Source organism: Oryza brachyantha, chromosome 5 (assembly GCF_000231095.2).
Source record: "Oryza brachyantha chromosome 5, ObraRS2, whole genome shotgun sequence".
NCBI lineage: Eukaryota > Viridiplantae > Streptophyta > Magnoliopsida > Poales > Poaceae > Oryza > Oryza brachyantha.
Window position 1 is genome coordinate 16,383,203 of NC_023167.2, and position 17,468 is coordinate 16,400,670.

Here is a 17,468-nt window from a genome sequence, read left to right on the forward strand (position 1 = left end):
TTCTGAAATTTTAGTTTGAAATTAGTAATGCATAAACTTCCTAAATCAATGGTAACAATTTCGATTCATAAAGTGCATCAAAAAAGAAAATATATGTTGCAATAGTCTAACCAAAATTTTTGGCCTAAATACACTAGCTATCGGGACCTACTGATAGACCCGAAATTTCGGACCGAAATTTTAAACACCGACTGTTAGACCACATTTTTACACTTCATCGTCTTTTGTTGATAGAGTATAAGATTATTGAGATGCTGAACATGTTACTTGAATATGTTCTTTTTACTGCACGAGCCAAAATCTTAGATGTGATAACTTGTCTCTTTGAAGATGCTCTACGCTCAAGTGAGGCCAGCGGTGCTGTGAGATCATCTGTTCGAAATCATGCCTATTTGATTTTACCAAAGTGAAGCACGAACAGATGAACTCCTCACCTCAAAATCGCAACTTCCACTGATGAATTCGCTCATATGAACTTCTCGAGATCGTTACAGTTCGCTGAAAACATCTTCTCCCTCCGCGATTCGTCTACTGATGAATTCATTCAAAAAGAATTCTACTCGAGAAAGATCGTTGGCTTCATTGCTTCTCCTTTATTCCACCGGTCACACTGGACACGAGCCCCCGGAGGAATCTTGCCGACTTGGTCACCGGCGAGTTGGCGGCCATGAGGTTGTACAGCATGGTCTCCACCTCGCCGATCGTCGGCCGCCGCTTCAGCCGCGACACGACCTTGAACTGGCCAGCCTCCGGCGCGTCGTCCTCCACCATGAGCACCCAGCTCTCGCCGCCGAACCTTCCGCCCTCGACGCACCGGAGCAGCACGCCCTTCTTCTTGCTCAGGAGGCCCCTCACCTCCAGCCCCGTGAAGGAGTACACCACGTTGAAGGAGCCCACGAACCCCCTCGCACCGGCGGCGAACGCCTCCTCCTCGTCGAAGCTCCACGCCGGGTTGAACAGGACCACCGGCTTGGGGTCCAGCGCGTCGGCGGCGGCCCTCATCTTCTCCACCTGCGACCGACCCGGCGCCAAGAACACGGCGGCATCGCAGGACCTCAGCGCGTCGGGCGCCACCGCGTCGAGCTGCGCGTGCGCCGTCGAGGCCCCCCAGTCATTGGGCTCCCGCAGAGCCAACCCCTGCTCCTCGGAGGACGGCCAAACGAGCAGCAGCTTCGCCGGCGCGCCGCCCTTCCTCGGCAAGCCGAGGCACGACGAGAACACGTCGGAGGCGAGGCGCGCGAGGGAGCCCGGCGAGTCGTCGACGACGGGTATCTCGGCGCGGAACCGCGGCTGCCGCTGCTTCTTGAGCTTCCGGGGCGCGGCCGCGTTGTTGAGCGGCTTGCGCAGCGCCGTGGCGAGGCAGGACCTCGCCTGGGACACGGCCTCCTCCCTCGACGACGGCGGCGAGGGGGACGCGTCCGCCTGCGTGGACGGCGACGAGCGCAGGGGCCGCAGCTGCCGCGGCTGCTCGCGTACGAGCAGCGAGAGATGAAAGGCGGATTGCTGCTGCGGCGGCGACGTCAGTGGCGCGAATCGCCGAGAGGGTGGCGGGAGCGGCGGTTTCGGCGCGAGTTTGGAGGGAGGAGGGTTCAGGAGGCTCATGGCCATTGGCGCCAGAGGCGTCGCTGCCGCGAAGAGAAGATAAGGTGGTTACTTGGCATATGCATATCCAATCTCCACTGCTCTAGTATGGAAAGTGGTTTGTGGATATCCACTGCTTATATGTCATTTAAATAGTCATTAAAAATATAAATTTTTTTGACAAGGTAGATAAATATGAGTTATATCACTCCACAAACATGCAAATTTAAATTCAACTTCTATAATTTACATATTTGTGAAATAATATAACTCATATTAATCTATCTTGTCAATTTTTTTCATATCTTTTATAACTAATTACATAGCATGTAAGTATATGTAAAGATAACTAACTACATAGCATGTAAGTATATGTGTAGATGTCTATCCGTGTGCTAAAAACTATTGAGCAGCACTAATCTTCATTATTTCTTTCAGTGCTCAAGCTGGAATTTTACATGTTTTTTTTTTCACTTCCATCAACTGATATGCCTGACCATTTGTCACATGTAAATGTATCATCAACTGATTACTGGGAGTTGTTGTCACATATAACTGTATCATCACCCAATTAGTGGGCTTTGTTAGATTGAGAATTATAGCATCAGAAAATGGGCAGGGAATTCCCTTGTTGGTCACTGAACTTCAGCCAAAAGTCAGCATAAAGAATAAAGTGCTTCATCAAATTAGCACACCGAGGATTATTTATTGAGTAGTGCTTCCACACATACAAACCACAACAATTGACAGCAGGCTAAAATTGGTATCAATATAAAGCAGCAAACATTTTTCTAATCTCAGATGCACATGTTGATTCTTAAAGCTATCCTTGAACATCAAGCCGAACCAGGAATACTGGTTTTTACAAGTTATGACTCAAACTGCGAGGTAGGTATTCATGTTCTTTACAATCGAGTATTCAACCATTGTTTGATAGAGGTTCAGGTTCCAGTTTGGTAAACATCCAAGGTTGCCGTCAACTCGTGGCCCTAGCCCTACAACAGATGTTTATTCAATGATATTTCTTCATAAAACATTCATGCCACATCAATATCAGAAACATGATTCTACCATAATCCCAGGGGAGTACATGAGTAAAACATGTTGCAGTTGAGAATTGTGATGAGCCAGTTTCACAATTCAACACTAACAACTTCAGATGACAGAGAAAAAAACTTAAGTATTTTTAACATGCTACAGCTTAGTACCCAGTGGTATAAACCAGAAAGGCATCCAGGAAGTGGCACCAGCACAAGAGATAACAGAACATATCTGATTACCAAGTAAATAAGTCTAGGTTTACCATTGCTCACAAGCTTGAGGTTTAAGATCAATGTCTGATTTCTTTCCTCTATAAAAGGATGGATAATCAGAAGTCAAAACATACCCTGAAACAAATACTAAGGCCAGTTTCTGAAATAATACCGGAAGAAACTAAATGAGTAAAACAACTCACAGTCAAGAATTGTGATGTCAAGTTTCATATTTCAAAAAGAGCAACTGCACTCAACAAATCATTCAAATTCAAGTGAAAACAACCTGGCAGCAAAGACGAATGAACACCTACAAAACCTGAATCAGGTGCACTAATTGATCAACTGGTCGGGGATAAGAATAACATCTTGTTGCAAGTTAAATATTGACAAAGAAACAATATACTACTCCCTCCGTTTCATAATGTAAGATGTTTGACTTTTTTGCTTACAATGTTTGACTATTTATTTTATTCAAAAAATTATGAAAATATTATTTATTTTGCTCATGACCTACTTTATTATCAAAAAAATTTTAAGCACGACTTATCATTTTTTGCATTTGTACTAAATTTTTGAATAAGATGAATGGTTAAACATTGTAACCAAAAAAGTCAAACATCTTACGTTATGAAACGAAGGTAGTAGTACCTATATTTAACATGTGCTACTGCTTAGAACCCAGTTGTAGAAACCAGAAAGGTATGCAGGAAGAGGCAAAAACACCAGAACATATGTGATCAAATAGGAAATTGCCAAATTGGTGGTTAAGTCTAGGTCTTAGCCCTCAGAAGCTATCCAGGCAAGCGATCATGTTCGATTTCCTTACTTTATCAAACACTGTTTACTGTATACATCTCCTGCAACAACAAATTTTCATGCATTTGCTTCCCTAATAGGTTGAATTCGCATCTCTGAATATTTTTTAAGGCGTCTCTGAAAATTAGGCCAATAGTACCCACAAATTTCAGTGTTGCTAACCTGCTAGCACACTGCAGAGCTATTATAATCCTAGTGAACACACAAATTAGAAATTTTGCGTTGGTGTCAGTAAATTCCCTACAGCAGACTAGCAAATCAAACATGACAGCTCTGATCTAAGTAAGTAAGAAACACATCAATACCTCAAGTTTTATTTCAAGATAATACCTGGGTAGCGGGTACAGGTATACAGCCGAAAAATCACAACTTTATACCTATAAAACCTGGTACATCCCAAGATGTCATCATGTCGAGATGACAGGTGCCGGAGTACGTGGACGCCCTCTCCCTCTCCTAGTAGCCCTCTTAGAAGACGATGCGGAACTGCGGCGCGCCCTCGCCGGCGGCCGGCACGAGCTCCCAGCGGCAGGGCTCGAGGTCATCGGACACGGGGCAGTACCCCGCGAGCGTCACGGCGGCGCCGGACTCCGCCGCCGACCCGAACTCGAAGACGGTCGCGTCCGCCTGCCGCCGCCGCCGCACCTCCACCGCCCCCTGAGTGCCCTCCGCGGCTACCTCGGCCACCAATACACCCGCTCCCTTCGCCGGCTCCGGCGAGCCGCCGCTCCGCTGCCCCTTCCACCACGAGAAGAGCCCCATCTGGATTAGGGAATAGTAGGGTTTTTGGTCGGGAAAAAAAAAATCTGGAAGAACACAAGATGATGAAGAAGAAGAAACCTCACTGCCAGGTGGGTCCCACATGTCATATCATCCGCTTGCGATACAACGGTGGGGGAAAAGTGGGCCTGGCTTACGGCCATCGTATATTCGGAGCCGGCCCAGCATATTGGCCCACAGAGACAAGGTGGGCCTGGCCTACGGCCCACCGTATATTCGGATCCAGCCCAGAAGCGGCCCACAGAGACTAGTCGTCGTCGTCTCCCTCACATCGCATGGCGAGATGGAAATCTCCAGAAAAAAGAAAAAGCGCGGGAATCACATCTCGTCGACGACCACGGGCGGCCGGGGCGGGGGGGCCAGCCAACTCCAAACGGAATCACACCTCTCATCCTCTGCTTTCCGCAAAGGCCAACTCCACCACTGCCTCCTCCTCCGCGTACAAGAACCTCTCCCTCCTAGCCCGCCCTCTCCGTCCCGGCCGCGCGCGCAAGGCACGGCCTGCCTTAGCTAGCTAGCAATGCCGCCGCGGCGGGCGATCGAGGTGTTCCGGCAGGCCGCCGACGGCGCGGCGGCGCCGCCGCCGAGGTGGCGCATGTCGCTGCTGGAGAACACGTTCAGCGCGTTCCTGCAGCAGTCCGGCGGCGGCGCCGGGGCGGAGGCCGCGGCGGCGAGGGCCGTGTTCGGGGAGGGGTCTCTGTTCAGCCCCTTCCTGTTCGGCAAGTTCTTCGACCCGGCCGACGCCTTCCCGCTGTGGGAGTTCGAGCCGGAGGTGCTGCTCGCCGCGCTCCGCCGCGGGGCGAGGACCACCGTCGACTGGGCCGAGACGGACTCCGAGTACTACTTGAGAGCTGACATACCAGGTAACCATCTTGCTGTCAACTGTATTTTTCATCTGGCTTGATTAATTTCTCCTTCTCCATTTCTGAATACTTAAGCTCAATCTCTGCATCTGTTTCTTCATATGTGATTTGCACTATAGCCTTTTTAGTTTATGGATAAGTTGTTCTTCCCTAGTTCATGGACGCACAGGTTTCGCCGCTTGTTCTGAAAAAGAAAAAGTAAATTGGATTACTGCTACACATTTGTCAGAGATGATATCTTTGTGTTTCCAGTCCAATAATCTTCGGATCAAATTAGCAGGAGCAGCTGATCCTAAGTAAATGTTAGTGTTCCTTACTCAATTTGCTGAACAGAAGTTCTTGCTGAAGTGCACCATATTAATTCAGCAAGCACTTTCAGAATCAGATTCAGATGCCGCAGAGACAGGGTTTCAACATCCTGTCAGAAACCAAACAGTTGACATTTGGCAGAAGTAACCGGATTTTACTAGAGGATAAAAACTTGCAACTTGGAAGTAACCAGGGTCATGTGGTGGTCTCCTTTCTTCATGTGCTTTTCTGTGCTTTTACACTACAGTAACATGGCAATCTCGCTGTCTCTCTGAAGACATGTATTCTTTGCGTCTACGAGTGGTGCACCATCCACCATGATCCAACAAAAAGCAGACATTTTTATTTTTCAGACGATGAGGAAAAGGCAGTCATGGCGTGTGCCGGACGATTACGAAACCCTAAAAAGAACCTAATCGCTTTCCCATTATTGCAGTTTTATCGAGTTAATCAAAGAACTAATATTTGCTGAACGCTGATTCGCTCGTTTTCTGACGGTTTCAGGAGGAAGGAAATGCGACGTGGAGGTGAGCGGCGACGACGCGATGCGGGTGGTCGACATCAGCGGGCTGTGGCGGGCGCCGGCGCCGGACGGCCGGGACTGGCGCGCCGGCCGGTGGTGGGAGCACGGCTTCGTCCGGCGAGTGGAGCTGCCGGAGGACGCGGACTGGAGGAAAGTGGAGGCCTTCTTCGACGACGGCGAGGGGTCACTGGAGATCAAGGTGCCTAAGAACGGCGACGCCCATCAAGCGGCGGCCGCCACCGCCTGAGAAGAAAAGAATATTACCCTCGCCGCGCGATTGGAGAGAACAAATTATTCTTCTTCTAACAGTGGACAGTGACGGTGAAGATGGCACAAAACTTAATAGAGATTTATTTCAATCAAAAAAAGTATCTCGAGATACGATAGCTCCCAATACCAAATCATTTCTAATCGTTAAATCTAATCGCGCATATCCTACTCAGCTGCTGATCCAATGGTAGAAAACAATTTGGTACCTCGAGATACCCGTACCTCAAGATACTTTTCATTGGACCGAAGAAAATCTCAACTTGATAAGAATTTCTCGAGATATGGAGAGACCAAAAGCGAGCGAAGATTATCTCCACATGTTGCATATGCATCATTAACGTCTAATCCATGTGCCTTGTTATATGTATAGTTAACCGTTAAAATGGATCATTAGCATCGGTGCAGTGCATGCATCACAGTTCACACCATCGCTGTCGAATTGGTCGACGATAAAATGAGGCGTCAAGATCATAAATTCGATTCCGGAATACATGAACATATATACATATCCAGGTCGCGGCTTTGAGAAAGTTGGATTCTTTCAATTTCTTTCGGCCATGATGTCTCGCTATCACCCCGTCCTTTTTTTTCTCTCTCTCTCTCCGGTGGGCAGATGGGGAATCGGAATTGGCGAAAGCATGGCTGCTTTTTTATCGGGTCTTCAGGTAATTAATCTACGGCAAAACTTTGATTGGCCTGATGTCCGATGGCACTCATCATTTTGATCGCTGGATTGCTTTTGATTATATGGAAAATAACAATGACTTCTTAACTCTCAGTGCGCACCTGACAGTTGTTAGATTTTTTTAGGATCACTATAGCCTGATGCTCTCTTAACTGAATTCCCGTGCCACTCGATTATAATTCAGGTCAGGAGATTCTTTTTTTTTAAGAAGGGTAAAAAAATACTTTTCTGTTGTAATACAGGTCAGGAGATGAACCTGAACCTGTCGGCAAGTGTCAATATGAATTCTCTGTTTTTTTCCGGTTCTTTATCAGTAGCTTTTGCTGGTGCATCATGCATGGTATCCTGGAGTAACTAATCTTGACTGGCAAATGACAAGAAAGTGCAGCTTGTGAAGATCAACCGGAGCTGAATTCCATGTCCTTCTGCTCTCTTTCTCCAGCCCAACGTTCGTCGAAATCAACGAGAAAAAGACAGAGATACGACAAAGCAGGGAAACAAACATGCCCCAATTGTGTTTCAGTCACGATCAGAGATGCCTGAAGCCTGTGGATTTTACCCATCCAGAATTGGCGTACCTGCTCGTTTTGTTCTTGGAGAGACCGCCCCTGGGATAGAAAATGGGGTGCAGAGAATGACAGGTTCAGGTTATGTTTATTGGGAATTTTTCAGCCAGTATCTGAACTGACAAAAGAGCCTGGGCGGCTATGGCTGCTTCCGTGGCCAGGCCACCTTCTCACCGGCCTTAATCTAGTTTAACAATGTAAGTACAGTAACTAATAAACCTGAAAGTGAGACGTATCTGCTACAGTTACTGGTCTGACTGATATGAACAAAAACCATGTCTAAACTTGATTGATACTGCATAATTGAGCCTCTCCCTTGCGCTTTTAAAACAAAGTTTTGGGACCCCTTTCTACCTTGATGGAGCCATAGGTTGCAAGTACCTCCTGGTATATCTTTTATGTGCAAGTGTCCGGCAGCACCACAAATTAAATTTTCGAAGATATGGAGTCAAATTTTGCTCCTAGGATAAAAACCTGTTGTAACACTCGGAATTTTCTTTACTGATTTAAAATTGTTCTCTTGAGTTCTTGACCCTAATTGAATTCGTGCTACTTGTGCCTGTGGATCTCAAATGAATTCCCTGAATCCCAGCAAAAGTCTCCTAGAGGTTCTAAAACTTAAATTCGAAGCCCGTCGAAAAACTCTCAAATTCTCTGCCGATTCAAATTCCACCGAGTTCCACCGAGGTAAGCGTACGTTTATATGTTACTCCATATCCATAACACTAATAGTTGCCCCTATCCGAGCATATAGCTAGGGTCAACTATTTTACGCAATAATTATAGGTTGTGTGCATCTTAACTATACAAAGACTGAAAATGATCTAAGATTTATTATATAATTGTCGGTCTCCTTTATCTTAAAAACAAATACTAGAAGATATTGTACCTTCCAATATCTTCCCAAGACTGTAAAATACCCCAAATGTATATACCATAATGTCCAAATCTCATAGCATAATCAGAGCACAATCAGACAAGGATGTTGTGGATGACATCACAATTGTCTTCTACCCCCCATAGAAAGAGTACAAAGTGCTATCCCATTTTTCTGCATGGAAATGAAGAGAGGATCTTTCACAGTGGTCCTATAAGTAGGCCAAGTCATTCCAACAAACAAACCAAAACATCCTTTCAAGCTTCTCAATCCACTTCACTTCACTTCACTTCACTCACCTTGCAAAATTGCACCAAACTAACACACAAGGCAGCAACCCAATCCTTCAGCACAAATGATCCTAGCTCGCCCAATGAGCACCTGACAAGTGTCGCCAATCCGCTTAAGCTCTAGATCATCAGGATCGTGCTAAGCGTTTTGTTGTCGGTAGCACGTCGGATTCTTGGACGCGCCATGGACATGGAGCCGGCGGTGAGGGGTAGTGGCGGCGTCGGAGCGGCGCATGGGCATGGCTCCTCCGCCTCCGCCTGCTTCTCCGGCGGGGTGCTCGTCGACGGGCCGCGCACCCAGCAGCTGCTCCTCCATTGCGCCGCCGCGCTCGAGTCCAACGACGTGACGCTGGCGCAGCAGGCCATGTGGGTGCTCAACAACATCGCCTCCTCGCAGGGTGACCCCAACCAGCGGCTCACGTCGTGGCTGCTCCGCGCGCTCGTCGCCCGCGCGTGGCGCCGGCTCTGCGCTCCGGCGGGCGCCTCCGTGGCGTGTCTAGAGAGCGGGGCGCCGGCGCCACCGCGGGGGAGGGGGAGGGCCATGTCGGTGACGGAGCTCGCCGACTACGTCGACCTCACCCCGTGGCACCGGTTCGGCTTCACGGCGTCCAACGCCGCCATCCTCCGCGCGGTGGCCGGCAGAGCCGCCGTGCACGTCGTCGACCTCAGCGTCACGCACTGCATGCAGTGGCCGACGCTCATCGACATACTGTCCAAGCGGCCCGGGGGGGCGCCGGCGCTCCGGATCACCGTGCCGTCCGTCCGGCCCGCGGTGCCGCCGCTGCTCGCCGTGTCGAGCGAGGAGCTCGGCCTCCGGCTGGCCAACTTCGCCACGTCCAGAGGCGTGCAGCTGGAGTTCAACGTTGTCGAGAGCGCGGCGACCGCCGCGACGTCTCCGAAGAAGAAGAAGCAGCCGACGCCCTGCCAAGAACTCGCGTCCGTCCTGTCCGACCCGCCGTCGCTGGGACTAAGGGACGGCGAGGCACTCATCGTCAACTGCCAGAGCTGGCTCCGGCACGTCGCGCCGGACTCGAGGGACTTCTTCCTAGACACGGTTCGGACGCTGAACCCATGCCTGGTCACCGTAACCGACGAGGACGCCGACCTGGACTCCCCGAGCCTCGCGTCGCGCATGGCGGGCTGCTTCAACTTCCACTGGATCCTGCTCGACGCGCTCGACATGTCCGCGCCCAGGGACAGCCCGCGGCGGCTGGAGCAGGAGGCGGCCATCGGGCGGAAGATCGAGAGCGTCATCAGCGAAGACGGCGGCGAGCGGTCGGAGTCCGGCGCGAGGCTAGCCGAGAGGATGAGGCAGAGGGAGTTCGCCAGCGTAGGGTTCGACGAGGAGGCGGCGGCCGAGGTGCGGCGCCTGCTGGGCGAGCACGCCACGGGGTGGGGCGTGAAGCGGGAAGACGACATGCTTGTGCTGACGTGGAAGGGGCATGGCGCCGTGTTCACGAGCGCTTGGGTGCCCAGCTAATCGGGCCTAATTAGAATTAACCATCTCCATTAAGCAAGTGAAAAGCTTAGTTAAGCTGGTGTTGAGTCACAAAAATTAGAATTGGATTGTCTAGCTCAGAAATAACATGACGAAAGAAACGACAACGCAGGAATTTCATTTCAAATTGTAAAGTGGTTTGTTTTAAACTTCTATTTCGACGACAAGATCTTACACTTGCTCGTTGATGTTTTCCTGGCGATATATAATTTTTCAATGAACCAGCCAATTTTAATGAATAAAATAGGAATAAAAGGTACTCTATCCGATTGTTTTAATTGACGTGGTTGATTTCTAGATTTACGTTTGATCATTCGTCTTTTTTCTTGTCCAATATACAAAACTAGCATGGTGGCCCGCGCAGATTGCGCGGCTAGCATTGATATAAAATTATTTCATATATGAAAAAAAATATGTTACACTGTAATATAATTTAAATTCTAACCCGATCAAAATTATGTATGATATTCTAATTAATATAGTGATTTATATGTACATAAAACAAACATTATGGATGTTTTAGTATTCTCTTAACAATACATTAAGTCAAATATATATAAATTTTATGGTATATTTGCTTATCTTCTTCTTTGCATCTCTATCTTCAATATAATAGCAGTTGCTCTCACTACCCCAAGGCCCCGATGACACCATTTACATTATTTTAAAATTTTTAATCTAAAATTTGGATTTTTTTCTAAACTATATTTACGCATCAAATCTTTTTATTACTTTTTTTTATTTTTAATTCTGAAATTGTATTTTTTAACTAGAATTTTAGAGATTTTCATGTTGTATCTATGATGGACTCTTACCTCAATATAAATTATAATAAAATTTTTAATCTAAAATTTGGATTGGATTTTTCTAAACTATACTCATACATACGTACGTACAAATGCATGTGATTTTATTTTTATCTCTTATAGAAACACTAAGATGAGAGTTACAAATCCGATTGACGTGATCTTTTCTATTTTAATATTGTTATTGACCGGGATTCTATAAGAGAACCTGATGTGTCTGGTTGATCAATTTTCTTTTGATTGATCTTTTTTTCTTTTTCTTCTCTTATTTTTCTTTGATTAATATTAGAATTTTTAGTCTGTGAAAGACAACAAGAAGACTCTTCTTGTAAGCGCATTTAGATCAATTTTCTCTTATTATAATTTTATTATAAGTGATTATTTTTGGGTGGATAAATGTAGTAGAGGATATGATTCAAATTAGGTAGGGAGTAGTGCCATCTATTTTTTTGGCCTAATCCTAAGTTTTATAACGGATTATAATACAATCGGCTTAAAACGGTACATTGCGTTACCGTAAATTACTAAAGAAATTGAGTCTATTAAAATTAGATAGGTTTCTATTACCAGTATAATATGCTAGAAAATCGGGACGTCTCTTATTCTGATTGTTATTTTTTTCCTTCGCGCTTGAAGCTAATCGGTTGCCATATGAATATATGTCATGCGATTATAAACCTGATCTATCTGATCAATTGACGTGATTGTTCTTGTCTCCTTTTTGTTGCTATAAACCTGATTTGTCCGATTGGTTTTTTTTCTGTGATTGATCTTGTCTCCTTTTTGTTTCTATAAACCTGTTTGTCCGATTGTTTTTTTTCTCTTTTTTCGATTTCTCTTTTTTCTCTTATTTTTTTCAATTAATCTCAGAATTTCTAGCCTGTGAGAGATAACGTGGAGGCTCCTTTTTTATTACTTTATATATATAATATTATATATATAATAGATAGATAGATAGATTATAAATCATATGTAAAGTTATTTCATTTATATATATATATATATATATATATATATATATATATATATATATATATATATATGAGGAAGGGTTAAACATTTAGAAACAATTAAAAAAACCAGAGGGAGTATATATATAGATTGTTTTATACTACAAATGATAAAGTATTTTCAGTGAGGGATGACTCAGAAAGAAAAGGAAATATTGTGATTTTGGATTGGGCAACAAGCCCATCAAATTTGAAGCCTAGGCTCACTGTAAGCTCATCTTAGACTTGCAAGGCCCAACTCTTATTGGGCCGTGAAACGGTGATGAGCACGGCCAATTTCTGCTACCCGCAAGGCTACGCAGATCCAATCGATCGCATGGTCGCCTCCGCCGTGGAGGCTCCACCCGACACCGCGGCATCGCCGTCGGCGATGGGCCGGCGAGTCCAGCGGCTGGTCAGCATCGCCGCCGTCGCCGCGGCCACGGCCTCGCTTCTATATCTCTTCTCCCACGCCTCCACCTCCTGCCTCCGCGCGCCCCGCGCGGCCCTCACCACGCTCTCCCTCGCCTCGTTCCCGCGCACCTCCTGCGACGCCGCCGCCCGCCGCGTCGTGGCGCCGGACCGCCGCCTCGCGAAGCTCCAGGCCTCCGCGCGCTGGCGCCGCCGCTCCGCGGCGCTCGCCTCCTCCGCCTTCGCCCCGCTCTGCGGCCTCCGCCTTCTCGCTGGCTCCTCCCGTGTCCTCTGTCTGGCCGCCGGCGCCGGCCATGCCATCGACGCGCTCCACGCCGAGGGGGTCAGTGACGTCACCGGGATCGACCTCGTGGACTTCCCGCCTCTCGTCCGCCGCGCCGACCCCCATCACCTCCCCTTCTCGGACGGCGCCTTTGACCTTATCTTCTCCGACGACCCCTCCGGGATCTCCGGCGCCCTCTTCCCTTCCCAGATTGCCGCGGAAGCCGAGCGCGCCGTCCGCTCTGGAGGGGCCATCGCGCTCGCCGTCGACCGGCACCTCGACCCGGCGGCCGTTGCCGCGCTCTTCAAGAGGTCCCGCATCGTTGACATGAGGGATATCACCTTCGGTGGCTCACAGGTTAGGATGCTCATCTTGCAGAGTAATGGCACTACCTCGAACTCGCATTGATTCGTTTATCATCGATTGATTCCATGTACCCATTATTTGTTTTCATGGTGTAGTAGCCTCTAAGATCTGTGCATAGAATCAAACTCTAAATTTACACATAATCAGAGTTTAACCCGAGTACCCGACCAAACATATAAACTCTTATTATGTATGTGTAAATTAAAACGAGGAAACTGTAAAGATGTCATGCCAGTTGATGTGTGCTTGAAAATTCATGATCTCCCTTGAGCACTCACATTCTATCTTTACTGCTACAAAATGCTAAATCAGCTACCAAAGTTACCCATTTTATAATCAAACTCACGTCCTAATATATTGTGTCATCATACAATTCAATTTTATCACAAATTAAACTGAAAATTTTCTGTGTCAGCATACAATTCATTTGTATCACAATTAAACTGAAAATTTTCTGGTAAGGAAATAAACTACAAAATAGATTTATTTGTGTGTTAAGCATTTAGTCAATTACTCTTAGTTGGTAACTATTAGAGAATCATTTGACTGTTGAACCTGCCAATAGTTCAGACTAGCAACTACATGTAGGCATATATGCCTGACCACTCTTCCTCATGATTTACATTGTTCTTGAATTTACAAATTTTAAAAGTTTGTACTCGTCCAAATAAGTAATCAGGTCATAAGCATTCTGTGCAATTTACTGCTTGCTGTGTTGTGACTTTTGAGAACTTGCCCTTTTTTTCGGTCTTGCAACAAATTTTATATAGGCAAATATCGTAATTGAAGCTAGTCAGGTCGGAATTTTTCTCTTGCTAGCTGTCACATGATTATTGTCGGTTTGAGTTGTGACTCACTAAAGCGTAGTTTTCAAGCTGTTGATAGAACTCACACAGTTCGCTTGCCCTTATACAAAGCATGGACATTAATTGCTTCTTTCCCTAGCACAAGTTGGAAACATGGAAGCTATCTGAAGCAGTGTTCACCCAGGCGCTAGGTGCTTGTCGGATTACAGACAAGATCTAATTCTGAATTTGTGAATTGCGATTAGTTGGGGATAATTGACCACCGACACCCGCTTTGGGTGTGGAGGCCAAGTTTTAATCCATTTTCTAAAAGAAAGGTTGGGATGGGTTAGTTAGGTGACTTAGACATTTCACATTTCTGCCTTTCATAACACTAATGCAGAAAGAATATTTGGCAAGATTATTTGCGTCTCCTGTTTTTCAATCCTTATTGCTGCCTTTCAGAACACTGATGCAGATAGAATATTTGGCAAAATTATTTGCATATTTTGTTTTTCAATCCTTCTAGGTATACTTCATTTTGCATGTTCTGATGGAATTGTGGTAGGATGCAGCTGTTTTTGCCAAAGATTGTCCATCTATCCCTTTATTTGTGACATCTATAATGGCATACAGGACTATAGTACAATGTTTTGTTCTCTCCTGTTGCTGTTCTGTTGATGTTGTGGTCTTACTGCATCATGCCTGCCTTCCTTTTTCTGTGGATTCTGCATCTTTCCCGGATGCATATCCCCAGCTGGAAAATGTGTGGAATGGTAGAATGATTGGTCTTTTTTTCTAGTGCCGTCCTGGTAACATCTTTTCAAGTCATTTCGGAACTGTTCACCATTGACAAACTGGGTTAAATGTTTGTTCTTGCCGGCCTTTGTTGACGGGCGACATCTCAAGGCCCAGCGACTTTTCTTCGGCCTATATAGCCTACAATTGTACAAATCCACAGTTATCTGTACAATTAAGATGCCGCCAGAAGAAAAAGGGTGAGCCCATATCAGAGCCTGCTAATATTTTTTTGAGTTTTGCTCGTGACCTCCAGTTAGATCAAAGGATCTGCAAGAAACCCATCTGGGATTAGTGACCAAATTAAGATACCTGGGCATGGCCACATAGCAGTGTCTGATCTATGAAGCCCATATTATTAGAAAAGGCCAAGCATATCCTTCATGCAGAATTGAACCACGCATCATGAAAATTGATGCAAAATTGGCCCAGATTTACACAAGCACAAGTCCTGAAACTAGAGAGCTGATGATTGTGGAAGATCTACGCTACGCAGGACGGTATATAGGCATGTTGCATGCATGCGCTATATATATAATCCTACCTAGAGCTAGCTGACAATGCAGCCACAGTAGTGCAGTCACCCTCCGATTGATCGTGCAGCGTGTCGGCTTCTTCGGGAGAACTGCGTCGCGACGACGACGACGGCGACGGCGACCGGAGGGACGATCACATCGGCGGCGTGCAGGCCAGGGTCCCATCACGCACCCTTGCACGCGCATACTATGTTGCTAGGTCGTCGTCGCGACGCGCGTCCGCCGCTGTCGCACGACGGCGACCGGACCGGCGACCGCGATCGCTGGCGAGATCGGGATGCTTCCCCCGGCCAGCTGCCGGCCGGTCGCCGCCGTCGCCGTCGCACGTAGTCACAAGACTATAGCTAGCTATATCTTTGCAGTGGTACTGCGCTCCAGATCTCGACCTGACCGGCGGCCGGCCAATCGTCGAGGCAACCACCACCTGTGTCAGCTTCCTCTTGTTGGCCAGAACCCACTCTGTTATAAAATATAAGCAATTTTGACTAGTATAAATCTATAATGTAAGGTGGTGTTTAGTTGGGGAAAAGAAAATTTGTGAGTGTCACATCAGACGTTTGACCAGATATTGGGGGATTTTCGGACACGAATGAAAAAACGAATTTCATGGCTCGTGTAGAAACCACCAGACGAATCTTTTGAGCATAACTAATCCATCATTAGCAAATGTAGGTTACTGTAGCACTTATGACTAATTATGGACTAATTAGGCTCAAAAGATTCATTTCACGATTTCTCCCATAACTGTGCAATTAGTTTTTTGTTTCATCTATATTTAATACTCCATTTAGATGTTCAAAGATTCGATGTGATGTTTTTGAAAAAAAATAAAATTAGGAACTATACATGACCTAAGGGCATTCATAGTGTATAAGTAAAGTAGGTAGTAAGGAATAAATATTGCTACTACCAGGTTATATATATTGTGGAAGTGGTAATTAGCTAATACCAGGTAATATGCTTACTAACTGGTCATAAGGAATAAACAAATGATTTCTCTTATCTTTCTCTCTCAAGTTAGTGATGGTGGGGTCCGGCTTACTACCTACTTTTGTTCATTCACCATTACTCACTGATGCAGGGTCCACCCTTATTCCTAAAGTAGGTAGTAAATATTGGTGATGCCCTAAGTACATTTGACACTACTATATGTCTCATCAACCAATTTGAAATCTTCACATTTTATATCTACCTGCTCTCTCACCTTTATTTGTTTCTTATTCATTGAGGAGTAATATAGTTTTCTTTTCTCACCTTAATCAATTCTGAACAAACGAAAGACTGCGCAGCAAACGCCAGCGGATGGAGAGCTGGTCACACACGCTGTACGTGCATACATACCGAGCTACCAGGCCATGCCATGGACAGGATGCCTGATGAATAATGCTAAGCCGTGTCGCCACCATGAGAGAGGGCTAGCTGCTGCTGGTGGTGGTGCCACAAGAACTGCCAAGCAACATCTGCACTGTAGGACTAGATGAAACACGCATGCATGGGCCTGGGCTTTGTCGGGGACAGAGGCAGGGAGAGATGAGCAAGCTTAATTCCTGGGCACTGCAGACTCTCAGAGTATGGCATGATAGAGCCTCCGTTTGATATTAAGTTTACTTTTTAGTTTTTAGATATAATGTTTTGACTTTTCGTCTTATTTAAAATATTTGTGTGATTAATATTTGCATCGTTACCCGATGGTAAAGCATGAATAGTACTTTTTACGTGACTAATTTTTTTATGTTTTTGTACAATTTTTTTAAATAAGATGAATGGTTAAAGCGTTGAACATAGAAATCAAAAAATAAGGTTATTACGGTACGGAGGAAGCAGCAGTATGTATTGATGAATATATTCAAGGTGGCCATCATCATCATCAGTCTCTCCCAGATATGATGAGGAGGAGGGCGACAAACAGCCAGGGACAAGGCACCAGCTAACACAGCCATCTCCCTACCATCCGTGCACCAGCTCTCGCCGGAATGGGGCTGCTGCCCTACATGCTCCCCTCCTGCACGTGTGCATGCGCGCCACACGCCAGTTAATTGGCTCATCACCAACCCATCAGCAAGAATAAATTTAAAAATACACGAATAAGAAACTTTGAGAATACTCTTTTTAAAGTGTATATATAAATATTACTTGTGTGTGTGTGTTTCAATCAGCTGGATCGATCGATCACTGTTGTC

At 46.1% G+C, this 17,468-nt stretch overlaps 5 protein-coding genes across 7 annotated transcripts; 3 read left to right on the forward strand and 2 right to left on the reverse strand.

Moving 5' to 3' along the window:
• Positions 1-100: 100 nt before the first annotated feature.
• Positions 101-1,665, reverse strand: LOC102714017. The gene has a single exon (XM_015837167.2). The coding sequence runs from the start codon at positions 1,606-1,608 to the stop codon at positions 580-582; it is 1,029 nt and encodes a 342-aa protein (XP_015692653.2). The 5' UTR covers positions 1,609-1,665; the 3' UTR covers positions 101-579.
• A 576-nt stretch (positions 1,666-2,241) lies between these two features.
• On the reverse strand, positions 2,242-4,478 carry LOC102717617. Its single transcript, XM_006654540.3, has 2 exons — positions 4,031-4,478; positions 2,242-2,576 (listed from the first exon to the last, which is right to left on the reverse strand). Exon 1 carries the CDS (start codon positions 4,413-4,415, stop codon positions 4,122-4,124), a length of 294 nt encoding a protein of 97 aa, XP_006654603.1. The 5' UTR covers positions 4,416-4,478; the 3' UTR covers positions 2,242-2,576; positions 4,031-4,121.
• A 379-nt stretch (positions 4,479-4,857) lies between these two features.
• Positions 4,858-6,928, forward strand: LOC102717897 (22.3 kDa class VI heat shock protein). The gene is made up of 2 exons (XM_040524122.1): positions 4,858-5,296; positions 6,110-6,928. The coding sequence occupies exons 1-2, from the start codon at positions 4,954-4,956 to the stop codon at positions 6,373-6,375; spliced, it is 609 nt and encodes a 202-aa protein (XP_040380056.1). The 5' UTR covers positions 4,858-4,953; the 3' UTR covers positions 6,376-6,928.
• A 2,072-nt stretch (positions 6,929-9,000) lies between these two features.
• Positions 9,001-10,553, forward strand: LOC102718175 (scarecrow-like protein 32). The gene has a single exon (XM_006654542.2). The coding sequence runs from the start codon at positions 9,001-9,003 to the stop codon at positions 10,294-10,296; it is 1,296 nt and encodes a 431-aa protein (XP_006654605.1). The 3' UTR covers positions 10,297-10,553.
• Positions 10,554-12,433: 1,880 nt separating this feature from the next.
• On the forward strand, positions 12,434-17,012 carry LOC102714294. 3 transcript variants are annotated; one of them, XM_040523831.1, is made up of 2 exons: positions 12,434-13,160; positions 16,569-17,012. In XM_040523831.1, the coding sequence occupies exons 1-2, from the start codon at positions 12,447-12,449 to the stop codon at positions 16,767-16,769; spliced, it is 915 nt and encodes a 304-aa protein (XP_040379765.1). In that variant the 5' UTR covers positions 12,434-12,446; the 3' UTR covers positions 16,770-17,012. The 3 variants fall into 3 exon arrangements, with proteins under 3 accessions (XP_040379765.1, XP_040379766.1, XP_040379767.1); XM_040523832.1 differs by having other exon boundaries at positions 16,578-17,012; XM_040523833.1 differs by lacking the exon at positions 16,569-17,012 and adding an exon at positions 14,115-14,788.
• The last annotated feature ends 456 nt before the right edge of the window (positions 17,013-17,468 follow it).